At 57.3% G+C, this 15991-nt stretch overlaps 1 protein-coding gene across 2 annotated transcripts; it reads left to right on the top strand.

Moving 5' to 3' along the window:
* Positions 1 to 492: 492 nt before the first annotated feature.
* DNAL4 (dynein axonemal light chain 4) lies at positions 493 to 10933 on the top strand. Of its 2 annotated transcripts, none has more exons than XM_016161815.2 (4): positions 493 to 591; positions 7466 to 7675; positions 9296 to 9379; positions 10626 to 10933. In XM_016161815.2, the coding sequence occupies exons 2-4, from the start codon at positions 7607 to 7609 to the stop codon at positions 10788 to 10790; spliced, it is 318 nt and encodes a 105-aa protein (XP_016017301.2). In that variant the 5' UTR covers positions 493 to 591; positions 7466 to 7606; the 3' UTR covers positions 10791 to 10933. The 2 variants fall into 2 exon arrangements, with proteins under 2 accessions (XP_016017301.2, XP_036093391.1); XM_036237498.1 differs by lacking the exon at positions 493 to 591 and adding an exon at positions 2037 to 2588.
* The last annotated feature ends 5058 nt before the right edge of the window (positions 10934 to 15991 follow it).

Below are 15991 nucleotides of genomic sequence, written 5' to 3'. Positions count from 1 at the left end.
GATGCGCTCCAGTGGCAAGAGCACCGGGGTTGATTCTCAAGAAGCTTGACCTTGATTCTTAAAGTTACTTAGCCTCTCTGAACCTCAATTCAGGTGGGGTTAGGAATATTATCACCTAAAAGAATTGTGAGAATCAGGTGAGATACCATTGTAAAGCCCTACGTAAATGCAAGTTATTACTAGGCTTTTGAGGACCTGATAAGTAGCATCTTAGTGTCACGACACCAACAAATTGCATTAGTTATTTCAAATGACTAAAATAAACTCCCAAGGTAATACCGCTCTTCACAGTTCGTCCCTCTAAAATGAGAACTGTTTGTACACGGCTCCTCAGGCCCACTTAAGACGGCTCTAAGTGAAGCCCCGCCTCCCTAGCTTCTAAACCACGCCCCTTTTGTACAACCCTCTACGATGTAGGGCCCTCCAAAATTGAAGGACACTTGTATTCACCAATAAGAAGTGAAGTTTTTGTCAACGTCCGGCGAGGGGGCAGGACTTCCTTGCTGTTGCTAAGACACTCTTGTTTTGCTCCTTGACAACCCAGACGGGGGTGAGCAATCTGCGGCCCCGCTGCAGCCCCCGCGGGAGCAGGTGAGGCCCCGAGGCGCGGCGGGCAGCCGGGTGGGGAGCGCCGGCCCAAAGGGAGGCCGGGAAGCATCGCGGGGCGGGCGGGGCCTCGCCCACCGCGGAGGCCCCACCTCAGCCTCCTCCCTTCGGGTCCCCAACCCCAGGTCCTCCCAACCCCCATCCCTCCACTTTGGGGATTTATGAGCTCGGTCATGACAGATCATTCGTCGCGACTCTGCAGACTGCTTCTCTTCCCTTCCCCAGCCGAGGCCCGGTCCAGCTTTGCGGTCTCCCTGATGCGACTTCTTCCATCCCAGCACCTTAGTTCCCCCACCGTTCGCGGAGTAATATCCTCTCCCGCGTCTGGGTCGGTGGTCGCAGGAGCCTTGGCCCAGACCACTTGACTAGGACAGTAAGTGGCATGCTGGAGCCCCAAGCTGGTCATTGCCCTCGTTGAGCCTCAGTTTCCCCGCCTGTTAAAGAGAAGTTGAATCGAATGATCTCTAAGGCCTCTTTGACCCTGATGTTCTAGGATGTGATTGTCTGACCCAACTGTAGGCTTCCCTGAGGCCGTGCTTCCCACTGGAGGAATCGGTGCAGCGAAAAGGACGTGACCAACCTGCTTTTGATTCCCAGTCGCAGGACGCTATCAAGTAACCTAATCTCCTGGGGCTCCAGGCTGCGCACATATAAAATCAGGAAACTATAGAGTATCTCCATTGAGAATTCTGATAATTTGAAGTATAAAGAGGCCAGTCCCGTGTAGATTCAGCAGTTGTTACTTTCCTTCCTTTGTCTCTTCCCCACATTTTTTCCCCTCAGAAGTGTCACCAACTTCCTTAGTGTAAGCTGTCATTTCTCCACTTGACCCTCAAGTCCAGATCTCCAGCTCTGATGTTTCTTCTGGGTCTCCACGGTTAGGGATGTGTCTGGGTGTGGATGTGATGGTTGGACTCAGTGGCTTCCCTTCTACCCCGATGATCCATGACTCAGTGATTGAGACACCTGCATTTGCTCTCTACCTATCTATTATTCTACCTGACTTCCCCTCTCTCTCTCAGTGGCATCACGATCCTCCTGGGGTATCATCCATCTCTCTGCCATGCCCATCCCGCTCAGGAAATTGTCACATTGCTTTGATTCTGCCTCTGCAAGGATCTCACATCCTCTCCATTCCTGAAGCCACCACCTGGTTCAAGTTTTAATGCCTGTCACCTGGGCCATTGGTGTAGCTTCCTAACTGGTATCCCTACCTCCCATCCCTCCTCCTGTTAAACCAATTATATTAACCAGAATAATTGCCCCAAAACACAACCATGTCACCAACCCCCAAGAGACCTCCAAAGGGCTTCGCATTCACCCCTAAAAATATCCACACTTCTTAAGCCTGGGTATTAGGGCCCTTCCACAAGCCAACCCCACCATTTTTTCCCAGCTGCCTTTCTCCCTTCTTCTTTGCCAGCGTCTGTCCTCCAGCCATATTGGACTGTCGGACTTTAACAGGAAACACTTTGAGCTTTCTGCATTGATATCATCATGTGTGTTCATCTCTGCTCAGAATGTTCTCCTCACCTTGTCCACCTGTCGGGATTCCTACTCACCTTTTAAGGCCTGACTCTAATGCCACCCCTGTCACCAAGCTTTTCTTACTGTCCTCTGTCCCCTCCAGAATTCCCCTCTTTCCCCCTCCTCTGCGTCTGTCTGGTGACATGTGCTGCTTTCTGTCATGAACCACAGTTCCTTGCGTATGTGTTGGTCTGTTGTATTAGATTGCGAACTCCTTGAAAACAAGGGCTGTCTCTCGGTTATAGTGGAGTGGTTGGAAAAGCACAAGCTCGGAGTCGTACATACCTAATCGAATCCTGGCTTCTCCATTTATTAGCCAGGTGGAGAGTCACTTCCCTTTTCTCAGCCTGTGTGATCATCAGGAAAGTGGGGATAATAGTGCCTGTCTGACAGTGTGATCAGTGGTGGTGAATGAGATCCCATGTGTAGAACACTCATCCCATTGCCTTGCTCAGGTCAGTACTCAATCAATATCGAATAGATTTGATATGCCCTCTCCTTTCCCTGGGGGCAAACGAAATATAATTTAATCACAATTTAGATATTCGTTGGTCTTTTGCCATGTGCCAGACACTGGACTTCATGCACAGCAGCATCTAAAGCAGAATAAAGTCCTCAGGCCCAGGTGATTGTCCAGACCCATGACATCCTGCTAGGTCATGGCTGGTTGTGAGATGTCAGCAGTAATTACCAAGTGCAAATGCTTTAAAAAATAAGTCATTCCAAATTCCACTTTATTTCTGTGCTAATGTCATTCTTAGTCTCATGTTCAAATCTGTTCTCTTGAGTGGGAAAGAGGAGACGGGGGACTGCCTGACCCACTGTCTGCGGCAGGCAGCTGTTCTCATGGAGAGCTGATAGCTGCATGTTGTACGTCAAGAAAATGTCTTGGTCTCTCTCTATCTCTATCTCTTGCTCCCTCGCTCATTTCTTTCCTTCCTTCCACACGGTCTAAGACACACCAAAAGTTTTCACTGAACCTCAGTAAAATGAGAAAAAATATGAGTGATTTAAAAAAAAAAAATCCCTTTGTGTGTCTGAGGTAACTATCTTTTCTTGAAAAGGACTGTCCTTTATTCTGCAGCCATTTCCTTCTTACTATCAAAACTTCTTTTATAGTAGATGATTTTTTTAATGCTCTTAGCACATTTTTTAAAATGTTAACCCTGTTTGTTTCCCCCATTTTGAACTGATCTGTGAAATCCAGATCTTCCAGTTGTTGTTTCCTGACCTCACCGCTGACATCTTGGGTGAAAGTCCCCAAGCCCGGAGGTTCCTTGCTCCTCCCTTACCAGCCAGCGTTGCTCTTTGTTTGCCAGGAGGCAGAGGGTGGAAATGTCGGGGAAAGGCTGGAGGGTGACCGAGAGCCCAAGTGCGTGTCCCTGACATGGCTGGACGTAGGGGGCGTGCCCGGACAGGCAACTGGACTGGCAGCTGCTGAGGTCGAAGTGATTTGTGTTTCTGTCTCGTCTCCTACTTGCTTGTGACAGGAGAGAAAGCACAAAAGGTAGAATCAGAAGAATAGGGCCTGGCTCTGTCATTGCTGGCCATGAACCTTTGGGCCTGCACCAGAGGGTGCCTGCGAAAGCACAGTGCGACCACACGGTGCGCCCAGCCCCGGGCCAGGCCGTGTCACAGACGTTCCTCTGGCTCTCTCCTCCTTCAGCCCGAGCTCGGTGGTTTGCACAGGGTGGGAACTGTGTACGCATCGGTCTGTTTGGCTGAGTGTTCAGCTGTTTAGGTGGCTGATGTGCGATGGACGTCGGCGTCCCCGTCTTACTGCACCGGTCGCAGAGCTTACGTTGACTGTGGGCTCTGTTCTCACTCCCAGGTTCCCGACCAGGAAACTGAGGCTTACAGAGGTAAACACTTGTCCAAGGGACCTAAGTGTAAGTTCAGTCGACAGCTGCCTGCCCTGCTCAGAGTGTGTGCCCCGTCCCTCAGCTGCCTGGTGGTGGGGAAGGGTTGGGAGCCGTGGTCTGCGGGCCAAGAGTGTACCAGGCCTGGAGTGGCTGGGGGACCGGCGACCTCTTAGGGCCTTATTTCCCAGAATCCGCTCATTTTTCACCATCCCTCCCACACGTCCTAACCCTCTTAAGGATGCTTCCCGAATGCTTCAGAAGCCATATAATAAATGGTGACCGAGGGCAGTGCCTCAAAAGAACAAGGGACAGTGGGACAGGAGACACTGACTAACGAGGCGACGAGATAACGAGCCCTGTCGGTGTCGCCTGTTACGAGGAGCAGACGGGCAAGGCTGTGGCGGCTTGCAGGGGGCGCTGGGTGAGGAGGAGAGTAATGAGCAGGAGAGAGAGCAAGGCCGCCTCTGGCCTTGTGCACCAGGGCGGGCCCTGGGAGGGTCAAGCCGTGGTACCCAGGGGATGCAAGTGCCCTGGCCTCGGGCTCACTGACAGTATTAAAGGGCTCTCTCCGAGGCCCGATGTGACTTCTTTCTGGCCCGGAGCTGTCAGGTACACCCTCATTTGCACGGAAGATTGATAAGGTTATTAAAACCTCTAGTCCTGCTATTTTCGGGAGCGTTCTCGCAGCGGCGTTTCTAATCGGGCTGAATGACTAGCTGGGCTGTAGTGATACAGCATCATAAAAAATTCTCCTACGTTTCTGTATTTGGAAGCACCATCTATAACTGTTCCTTTTTTTATTCTGGAAGTCTCATGCCTTTTAAGACCCCAAAAATACCTAGAGTGGTTAGGAAAAGCCATTTGCCATCATGGTCCTTAATAAACGTGGTTGAATCATGTCGACGAAGACCCGGCTGATAACACAGCTGTAGGAAGAGCAGTGTGATGATGCTAGTGCAGAGAGCTTTAAATTTTCAGAATGCCCGCGTGCGCATCCCGGGTCCTTGCAACAGCTTTCTGAGGCCGGGGGGATTATTTTTCCTAGAGGAGTAACTAGACTTGCCCGAGGCTGCAAGACAGGGAAGAGGGAAGAAGTCATTTCAGTTACAGAATTGGTATTCAAGCCCAAATACTCCACCTCCTGGTCCTGCACCTTCTCTACTCCACCCATGTTGTCCCTTCTCCCCAAAACCGGCCCAGTGGTTTCTCCCCCTTTGTTCTTGAAGAGTAGGCTCTGGCAATACCATTCCTGAAGTCTTCTTTCATCAGGATTGCGTATGCCCAAGCAGAGTCCAAGCAGTGACCAGAGACCCTGCCCTTCGCCAGGGCGGGCGTGTGCACGATTGCCTCTGAATCCCCTCCCTGGCCCCTCCATGCTGGCGCTTGGTAGCCCGAGGGCGAATTGAATCAAACCGAAGTATTTAGGTGGAAGATGCCTAAGCAGCTGCTTCAGCATTTCACGTTGTGGTCTGGAGGTAAACCTTAAAGCCTTTGGCCTTTGGTCATCAGCGCAGCCACCACCTGTCACACCTTAGTCATGTGGAGGAGGAGTCGATAAGTGGCCCGTCCTAAAGCAAGGAGGACAAGATGGAATGGGAGAGGGGCCACACGGTAACGAGCCAAGACAAAGTGATTCACCGGATTTCGCGAAGTGAGAAACATGAGCGGAAAGTACAATGAGATTGGGCTTGGCAATTCGCCAACTTACATGTAGCGATAAACAAAAACTGATATCCTGAATGGTACAGATGCCCAGAACCGACGCGATAAGAGGAGCCATCTGTCCCCTGAGAAATCAGAAAACACCAGTGTCGTGGGATGGCGGAGTCGGTGCCAGGCTTCCAGCCTCGCTCGAGGGAGCCGCCCGAGTGGGTGGCGCCGAGGGCCTCTGAGGCATCGGAGAGGGGTCAGATGCAAGCACATGGCACGCTCAGTGCTCGGCCAAACGAGGGCCGAGGCAGCGTTAGAACAACAGACACCGAGAAGGAAGGTTAAACATTTATCTCACTGCTGGAATAGCGTGAGCCACAGTAGTCATGCACCAGAGGTCAATTTCGAGGGTGCCTACTGTGCGTCAGAGCTGTGAGGAGGCCTCACGAGGAGGGGTTAAGAGGGCCCACCAGGGACGGTACCCAGATCCAACCCCAGCCCTGCCGCTCACTAGCCGAGTGACCGCAGGGCAGCCACCTTACAGCCTTGTGCCTCTGTTGGTGCAGGACCTAGCTCGGGGTTTTTGCAGCAGTGAGCTGAGTAAATGCTCATGAAACAGTGGCCCGCACACAGGGAACCTACTAAATGTCACCTGCCATCCCCTACCTGTTAGTTCCTATGCTAGGCATCTTCGGGGTTTGGTGGCTGTGCCGTGAAAACTTTACTTGGATATGTGAGAAATGCTAGAATGACATTATTTGCATTTGTCCAGTATGGATTGTTAACAAGAATTTTAACAACGTGGTGGTTTGTATTCATTTATATTAGTACTTCTAAGATAAAAAGTCTTTTGAATTATAGGATAAATTGAATTATAGGATAAAGAGAAACGCCAGAATTTCCAGCCACATTCCCAGTCACTTAGGATCCAGGCTTATCCCTTTAGGAAAAGCCCCATCTGTTATTAGATAACAGATTTCTAGATAACTAGATTTGGAAAGAAAAAGAAATCTCTGCATGTGTATTAAGCATTATAACTTTCCAGTCACATCCACATGCATTCAGTCATTCGATTCCCCCGGGAGCCAGAGGGAAGGACAGACAGCGTTTTGAGTGCCATCCACATGCCTGGCTCTGTGACTGTTGCTTACATGTACTGTCCCGTTTGATTCTCACAACATCCCTGTGGGATAAATGTGACTACCCTTGCATTGCCAGTGAGGAGTCTGAGGCCCAACGCCATGCTGTGGCGAGCAGGAGAACCAGCACTAACGCCTAGGCCTTCACTGCTAGACCAGCCAGACGGGACAGGGCAGTCCGAGGGGGGTGTGGGGAGGAAAAGTGGGGAGCCTGCTGTGCCAAGGAGGACACAGCGCCTTGCTGCTCCCATGTCTCCTGAAGGTCAGGGGCCTGCAGAAGCAGACGCTTGCTTGCCCGTAAACCCAGGGTTGTGGATCGTGACCTGACATTTACCTGTGTGCTAACGTCTGCTGAGAAACAGGGAGCAGGTATGTAGTGGGCCTGCAGGGAGGCTTGTTTGTTCGCTGCTAGCTCGCGGCTCCATCCTCGGCCTGGCCCGCCGTCAGTGTTTGTCTTGGTGATGACAGTGTGGGCTTGCAGCACCATACCAGTGTGTTCTTAACCAGGTCCCAGCATCTCGTGTTGACTCATCCTCCCGTCTGCAGACTTGCTGGCCATTTGGAAAAGGGTGCGGAGGAGTTAAGACGGGGAGGTGTCAAATTGTTACTGAGACATTTCTAATTTGTGATGTATGGTTTTCAAGCCAACTCTTCTTTCCTGGTTTTTCCTGTTTTCAACAGCACCCCTTGTGGAAAGACATTTGCTGCTCCCCGCAAGCTGGCAGGGCCCGCTTCCTGAATCTCCAGGGTGTGTCTTAATCGCCGGTCCCAGCACCACCTGAAAGCCCCACTCACTCCTCCGGTGGTCACAGCGGAAGGATCATGGGAGAAGCAGAAGGGAAGAAAGATGAGGCTGATTATAAACGGCTGCAGACCTTCCCTCTGGTCAGGGTGAGCCCCGGGGAGGGGGCAGGGCAGCCGGCAAGGCCCGCACAGCCTCCGCGAGAGACGGGGCCGCTTGTCCTCTGCCGTGGAGGAAGTTCAGAAGGACTTCACTGGCTCATATCTAGAGATCTAGGCGTCGACAGTGATTCTCTCATTCATTCATTCATTCATTCATTCAACAAGTACCTATTTAGGCCACTGGGCACTGTGGATATAGTAGTGAACGAGACAGACAAAGGCCCGGCTCACGTGAAAGAAAGGTTTGAACAGCACAGTTTCAGGTAATAAGTCTATAAAGAAACATAGAGCTTCTAGAAAGGTTTCTCTGATCAGAGACCTGAATGAAGTTCGGGAGCAAGCCTCGCCAAGCTCTGGGAAGAATATTCTCGGCAGGGGAAACAGCAAACAGAGAAAGTCCAAGGTGGGAATGAGCTTGGCACTTCGGAGGAACAGAAAGAAGACAGTGTGGCGGGAATGGGTTGCTGAGCGGGTGGTAGGACGTGAGGGCAGGGACAGCGGGGCCAGACCTCGCAGGCCTGGCGGGCCACGGTGAGAGACGTGGGACGGCATGCGGGTTCTATCTTGCGTTCAGAGGGGTCCAGTGGAGGGTTTTAAGCAGAGAAGTAATGTAATCTGTTTTTAAAATATCACTCTAGCTGTCGTAAGGAGAGTGGACTGTAGGGCACCAGGGCAGAAGCGGGGAGACCAGGGAGGATGCTGCTGCAGAGGCCCAGAGAGACGCGGGTGGTTGGTCCAGGCCTCAGAGGGGAGGCGCCGAGACGCGGTCAGATCAGGGCCTAATCGTGAAGGCAGAGGCGACAGTTCATCGACACACCGGGTGCTGGGTATGAAGTCAGGGCTGACTCCTAGGGTTTGTTGTTTTCTGAACGTGGGAGGGAAAAACGGTGTCAATTCCCGAGAGAGGAGAAGACGGAGGAAGAGTAGGTTTGTGGGGGAAATCAGGAGTTATCTCTGAGACATCTGAGTGGGGTTTTCAAGTAGGCAGTTGAATGTAGGGGTCTGGAGCCCCAAAAAAGAGGTTACAGCTGGGGATGAAATTGTGGGGCCCTTCTCCCCATATATAACATGAATAAGTCCACAGAACAGGCTAGGATCCCCAAGAGAGCAGATAGCCAGAGGAGAAAGGGGAGGGGCAAGCCCAGGGCCTCCAGCCTCTGGGAGTGTTAGGGGACCCAGCAAAGTGGACTGAGGAGCAGCAGCCAGAGAGGCAGGAAGGAAATCGAGCGCCATCGGGAGAGGCCGAGCTGTCCCTTCGGGTTTCTGGAGATCGACGTGTGTTCCGAGGCCGCCTGTAAACCATTTCCATAGCTGCATCCTCTCCTGCCTGAGCCGGTCTTCCTGTGTGTGTTGGCTGCGACATGGTGCTGAGGAAGCCTCTTGCCTTTGCAGAGGGGCCCGAGCATCAGCGCCCGCGCGGCTCAGCCTGATCCCTGCCCCGTCGCCCCAGCCGCATGCGCGAGTCAGGAGATGGGTCGCCTCTCTGAGCTCTGCCCAGGCCGTTGCCAGGGCAGCTGCCTGGTGGCCGTGCCTTGGGACAGGGAGGCCAGCCCAGCGGCCAGGTCACGGGCTAAGCCTCTGTCTTTGTCACCCCTGCCCTGTCTCTAGCACTCGGACATGCCAGAGGAGATGCGAGTGGAGACCATGGAGCTGTGTGTCATGGCCTGTGAGAAATTCTCCAACAACAACGAGGTATTGCCATGAGTGCAGGCGGCCTCTGTGCTGCTGGCGCCCCCTGTGGGTGAACAGGTGCCCCAGTCCCCACAGCCAGCTCCAGAGAGCCCTGCAGGGTCCAGGGTAGTACCTTCCTTGGAAGCATTCGCAGCAGCCGGGGGAGGGAAAATGCTGGTCCTGTCTGCGGGAACTGACCCGATGTTCGCACCCAGCTGAGCGGGAGAAACGCCAGAGGGGTCTCTGTGACTCCCCTGCTCCCCGTCTCAGGTGGGCTGCTGAGTAGGCCAGCTTCCCCTTGGCTCCGTCCCAGCGGAGAGCAGAGGCCCACCCGCCGTTCATTCACGTCCATTCATCCACTCCGAGAAGATGTTAAACACCATCTCTGCCAGGCACTGCTCTCGGGGCTGACAATATGGCCATCAGGCGTCGACACGGGACGTCATTCATCAGTCTGGCAGTGAGCGAGGAAAAAGTCGATGTCATGGCAGCCAGAGGGCGGGGAGGGCCTGGCCAGTGAGAGGCTGGGCCTTGGGCCAGTGAGGCCCAAGTTCAAATCCCCGAGGCCCAGTTTTCTAGTCCGTAACGGGTGGTGAGGGTGCACACACTGAGATGATGCGAAATGCTCCCTTGGCGCCCGGCACAGTGGTGGCTGCCGCCGGTCCACTGTGGGTGCACAAACCCTGGGCCTCTGCCCCGGCCTGGACCGCTTCTCGAAAGAAGCTTCTTGAAAGCGTGAGCACAGGAAGGCGTGGGGGCCTTGCCGCAGCTGAGGGAAGCAGTCCAGCCTGTCTTCAGGGAGCCCACTGAACCTGTTAGGGAAAAGGCCTTTTTATTCCCCAAAGATAAACCTGACGCCTCACAGTGACGATGATATAGCCCTGTCTAGTCCGCGGGCGCTCTCAGAGACCTGACTTCACTTAGGGCCGAGAACAGCCGGTGGTACCCACACCGGAAACGGGCACTAAGTGGCAGAGCCAGAACCCAGACCCGGGGCCCTGTCTCCAGATCCGACGCCTGCTCTGCCACCTTAGCTAGTGTCTCCGTTACTGATGAGGTGACGTCTGGGCCTCCGTCCCTGTGCAGTCGGCCATGGCTGGAGGAGGCCTGCACGAAAACCCTTTCCGAGGGTTCTGTGTGCAGGAGGACAACAATAACAAGGCAGCAGGCCTGTCTCCTCCAAAACCCCTGCCTCCCACAGAGGCAGCTGACTCAGGCCACTGTCCCCTCCGATGTCCCCCTGCAGCGAGCGCCCTCTCTGTTGCAGAGCGCCGCCAAGATGATCAAAGAGACGATGGACAAGAAGTTCGGCTCCTCCTGGCACGTGGTGATCGGCGAGGGCTTCGGGTTTGAGATCACACATGAGGTGAAGAACCTCCTCTACCTGTACTTCGGGGGGACCCTGGCCGTGTGTGTCTGGAAGTGCTCCTGACACCGTCCCCCGCCCCTGCCCCCGTCCCCTCCAGGGCCCTTTCCTGCCATTCATCTGGCACGGCGAGCAGCCCCAGACAGGTCCTGGCTTTTCGGAGAGCCTGGCGTCTGTCTTCTGTCCTGTGTACCAGTGTCCCGAGCCATGCCCAGTGTGTGACTCTGTTGGCATCCGTACCCCCAGGCTCCCAGCCATCTCACCCCGAGTCCCAGGGAGTGAAGGGGACAGCGGGCTGTGGTCCCCATGCAGAGGAGGGCGGGGAAGTGAGACAGGGTAGAAAGAGGGTGGGGAGGTGGAACTCGCAGGCACGTGCCAGCCCCCCCGCCCTCGGGCTCTGGCCTCCCCTCGCATCCCGGGAGCCCCCTGCCCTTCCGCCCAGCACTGCTGACAGGTGTCCGCTGTCCTGGTCTTTACTGGCCATGTGCAAATGGCCCCAAGAAGGAGCCCCTCCTCTTCAGGGGCACTGACCCATCTCCCCTTGTCCGCTGGAGAAGTGGCCGCCCCAGAAGCCACGTCCCCAACCTGACCCCAACCTGACCCCAGGCTGAATTATCACTGCATCTGATTGGACCAACAACTCTTAGCCCCAGCTTTGGCCTGAGGGCCAAGCAGCCCCCCATCCCACCCCACCCCACCCTACCCCAGCCCCTCCTCCCTCCCCAGCCCCCAGGCCGAGTGAACCTTCTCTACTGCCCGCACCTGCGCAGTTGGTAACCGGTGGCTGAGGGCCCAGGGCGGCTGTGGAGCAGTTTCTTGAGGCGTTGCTGAGCCCCCGGTGAGCCGCCCGGGCCAGGGGTGCGCTCACCGTGAGGCCTGTGAGGCCTGTTTGAGCAGGGAAGCCTGGCCCGCCAGTTACTTCTCATCAGGGACCGCGTGCCGATTTGTACTTCTTATCTCCGCTGGGTTTTCTATATTCTTTTTTGAGTGTGGGGAGAAGGGTTTTAGTAGAAGGGCGAATCCTATTTTACATAGCGGTCGTATTTATATAAATGTCTTGGTTTTTACAATTAAAATGGCCAAAAACTGACCTTGATCTGTAGCCTCTTGAGGTGGGGGGAAGACGTGACCAGGATCCTCAGGCCGTGGTGGGTCCTGGGAGCCCCGAGGGGCGCCTGGCCAGGCAGGCACAATGCACCTGCATCCTGTCCCCGTCCCCTTCCCATTATGCCATGAGTGTGGGCTGAGTGCAGTCAGGTAGGGCCACGTGGACTCTGACTGAGACACCCTTGGCGGCCACATTGAATGGCTATAAAGACGTTTTCAGCTTCACATAATTCAGTCCAGGTCGGAGATGTTCATTCAACAACTGCTGAGTGCCAGGCCCCCGGAGTGTGGATGCCAAGGTGAGAAGGCCACAGACTCTGCCCTCCGTGAGCTCACGGTCGCAGAGGAGCAGGATGCAGAGGCTGACGTTGCAGAGGCCAGGACAGGGCGTTCTGGGAGGACGGAGGAGGGCGGAGGGAGGAGGGAGGGAGGAGGAAGAGGGAGGATGGAGGAGGAGGGAGGGAGGGGGCAGAGGGGAGAGGGCCTCCCTGCCCAGCCTGGGCAGTAAGCTGGGGCCTCTGGTCAGCCGAGGCCTGAGAGCCAGCTCTTGAGGGGAGGAGGGGTTTGCCGTGGGAGGGGGCGCTCCAGGGCCCGTGGGAGTGAATGCAGAGGCGGAAGTGACTTGAGGAAGACGGGGCTGCCTGACAGGACCGTGAAGCCCCTTCAGCTTAGGCACTGGCCTCTGAATCCCAGTCTCAGACCTGAGAATGCTGGACGTGGGACCAGCTGGGGCGCCTGTCCTTCTCCCAGCCCACCTTCCCCACGCCCATGGGGCCCTCCTCAGACGGCCCGCCCAGCACACTCAGGCCAGGGCATCCTGGCACCTGGCCCAGTCACGTCCTCGTGAGGCTGAACGTCCAGTTGTAACGAGGTGCCCGAGTTGCTGGGCCGCGCTGTGTCAGGCTGCTGACGGCTGCTGGGACAAAGACCAGTGTGGCCGAGCCGGGACAGGAGTGCTGTGGGTTCACTCGTGACCCTGACAAGTGCTCGTCGAGTTGCTGCTGCCCACAGGCCCTGAGCGGAGTGCAGCAGGGCGGATGAGAACAGGAGGTCAAGGTCGCCACCCCACACCGACCTTCCAGTGGGGCGGCCTGCGGGATCTCACTGCGGATGGGGTCCTGGCCCTCCGGGGCTCGAGTTGGGGGGGCGGGGATGGGAGGGGAGGCGGGCAGCCCCTTGACATTGCGCCTGGCCTGTGCCGGCCGCAGCCCCGCGCCACAGCGAGTGCCACCGGAGAGGTTGGCGGGGTGCGCCGGGCAGGGAAAGGAGAGGGGGCGCCAGGGCCTGGCGCAGCTGCGGTTTGCTAACGCCTGCATCGCGTCCGCTCTCTCCTTGAATGTGCCACACACGGGGCCACACGGCGGCGCTGGCCCCGCCCGGGCAGAGGCGGCGGGGCAGGCGCTGGGAGGGTGGGCTCTGAGGGCCACGGGTCTGGCTCAGGCCAGCTCTGCTCTTCCTGACCGCTCCGCGCCTCGGTTGCCTTCTCCGCACCAGCCTCCTGAGGGTGCTGGGAGCCCCGAGCCTGTGTCTGGGGCAGGGGGCGCCCCGTGGCGTGGGCGCTTACTCCGTGGCTCGTCCTCGGGCTGCCGCTTCCCTCCCTCCCGCCCGCGGATGGGGTGCCCACACCCAGCTCCCTCAGCGCAGGGCGAGAAGTCGGCGAGATCTCGCTTGTAAAGGGCCTGCCCGAGCAGGCACGTGGCACAGCGGTGCCACATCTGTCCACTGCGGGGGACCCCCTCCCCATTCCCCCCACCCACTGGTCCCAGAGAAGGGTGTACTCACTGTCGAGTGGCCAGGAGACGGGACCATGGCCGCTGTGCTCCCCGGGGATTTCTTTTCGTGATCTCAGTCTCTTGACTTCCCTCCCCTCCCTGAGGCCCATGCCAGCAGCAGGCACCCTGACCTTCCTTACGGCGGCCGCCCCGCTCCTGGCCTGTGATTCACAGGCATTGCCGACGGGCCGGAAAGGCAGAGGGGACAGGACCATGAAGAACTCATTGTCCGTGGTGGCAAACGGCTTGCGGTCTATTGAAGGAGACAGACCCAGGAAGGGGAAAGCAGGATGCATTTAAGTGAACTCCTTGTAAAGGAGAGAGTGGGGTTCAGGGGAATGTGGGGGTTCAGAGAAGGGAGCAGCTCGCAGTGCCTAGGGCACAGGGGAAGGCGCTGAACTGGCCCTCAGCACTTTCCGGGGCAGGACTAGGTCAGGGCGGATGTGGGGGGGGCACCGCTGCTTGAGGGAGCAACGGCGTTTGCAGAAAGATGGCGGCGTGAGGAGGCCGGGTGGCCGGCTGGGCAGCGGAGGCGTCAGGGGACAGGCAGGAGGCCCAACGGTTTGCTGGGGGTGAGGAGGAAGAGACTTGCCGGGCTCTGGGCTCCCGCCTTCACGACCATGGTGTCCTGTGTCTTCCACAGACCTCGAAAGTGGTAGTCCCTGTCCCCACTTCCAGATGGAGAAACCGAGGCCTGGAGGATGCCTGGGGCCCATCTAGGAAGCGACTCAAGCCGGGACCCAAACCCGGGCCTGCTGGTCTCCACTGTCCATGTTCTTCCCGGCACGGCGGCATCCACAGGCCTCCTGTTTACTCCCATGCCCAGTGCCTCGGTCCATCTGGCTCCTGGGCACTTCCTCGGGCCCGTGCCTCAGCCTCCACTCACGTTGCAGCAGCAGAAGCAGCGACTGCAGCCCGGCCCCGGCCCCTGCCCGCCTCCCCGCTGCCAGGTGTGGGGAGCAGTGGCCCACCCACTAATGCTCACCCACTAACGCCTCGGTCCCCTCTGCTGGGGCCGGCCGGAGTCCGTGGGAGGGAAACCTACAGCCTTGTGCGACGCCTCTGGAGGCCGAGTCACTGGCCCCAGCCCACACGGGCCGGTCCCTCCGCCTGGGAGAGCAGTGAGCACCGGCCACAGCAGAGCGGGCGGAGGCGAGGGCACTGAGCCAGGCGGCGTGAGACGGTGACGGCAGGGACTGGGCGGCGGGGCCCCGTGGCAGCCGAGGCGGTGGGCACGCTGCAGGGCCAGGCCGCCTTCGAGGCTCTTGGTGGCCCGTGGAACTGGCGAGCATTTCAGGTTGTGTTGGAGGTGATGCGAGGCACCCACCTAACCTTCCTCCTCCTGGGGAGCAGCCTACAGGCAGGCAGGGGCGTGCCCCCTTGGGTTGTGGGGTCCCAGTCCAAACCCGTGACCCCCCCAGCAGGGGTGACTGAGCCCGAAGTGAGGCTCCTTCAGGATAGGAAGCAGGCGACATTAGGTCGTTCAGACTGCCCCCCCCCCAGGTTTGGGAGGAGGGTGGTTGAGAGTTCAGCCGGAGCTGCCCCCTGCTCTGTTTTCCTTTTGTTCTCCTCATCTCGTATTTAAAGCAACCGCCTCCCACCGCCAGCTGCCAGCTGCCGCTTCCATCCTTAGAAAGGTGGGGGTGGGGGCAGAAAGAGGCTCTGACTTAGCATTAGTAGCACGCCCATGCTGACAGGTGCCCCGAGTGCGCCAAACTGTCTCACGTCCCCCCTGTGAGGGGGCACTATCAGTGTCCCCCTTTCCCGAAGTGAGGCTTCGAGGCCCAGAGAGCCGAAGCCTGCACAGCGATTCAGCGGCAGAGCCGGGATTCACCATGGGTCACACCAGAGCCCCGGCTCTGAAACCTCGCCAGGGCTTGGTCCGCCGGCTGGGACAGGCCACTGCCTGCTCGCTTCCCTCCCCTGCAAAACAGTGATCACGGCTCCTGCCCCGCCTCCTTCCCAGGTTCCTGCCGGGCACTGGGGGACGTGGAAGTGCTTTAAAGTTGAGGGGAGTTGGGTCAGGGCCCGTCTAGGAAGCCACCCCCCAGCCTTGGGGATGGATGGGTGGGAAGATTCTCCAGGAAGCTCTGAGCAACAGGGCACACGAGGCCGGCGCCCTCTGCCAAATTGCCAGGCCCCTCACAGAAGACCTCAGGTTGGTTTGGGACTCAAAGTCACTCTCTTTCGACCTGGTTCCTAAAAAGCACTGGAAACCCAGACACAGGGGACACCGAGGGTGGAGGAGCACTGCGGACGGGGGGGGGGGGACGAGCTCGGGACGGACGGACGAGCTCTGCTCTGCTGTTAGACGTGATCTGCAACGCGAGCTCCGCCCCTCGCCGGCGGAGTGGCCTCCAGCGAGTCCCGTCATCCCCCGAGCCCCAT

This window comes from Rousettus aegyptiacus, unplaced genomic scaffold, assembly GCF_014176215.1.
Source record: "Rousettus aegyptiacus isolate mRouAeg1 unplaced genomic scaffold, mRouAeg1.p scaffold_m13_p_2, whole genome shotgun sequence".
Classification (NCBI taxonomy): domain Eukaryota; kingdom Metazoa; phylum Chordata; class Mammalia; order Chiroptera; family Pteropodidae; genus Rousettus; species Rousettus aegyptiacus.
This window is presented reverse-complemented; position numbering and strand designations above follow the sequence as displayed.

Excerpts from the sequence above, each read along its gene's own strand:
- DNAL4 (XM_016161815.2), top strand. The coding sequence starts at position 7,607 with ATGGGAGAAGCAGAAGGGAAGAAAGATGAGGCTGATTATAAACGGCTG. Across the intron at positions 7,676-9,295 it reads AGACCTTCCCTCTGGTCAGG|CACTCGGACATGCCAGAGGA; the intron begins GTGAGCCCCGGG and ends CCCTGTCTCTAG. Across the intron at positions 9,380-10,625 it reads AATTCTCCAACAACAACGAG|AGCGCCGCCAAGATGATCAA; the intron begins GTATTGCCATGA and ends TCTCTGTTGCAG.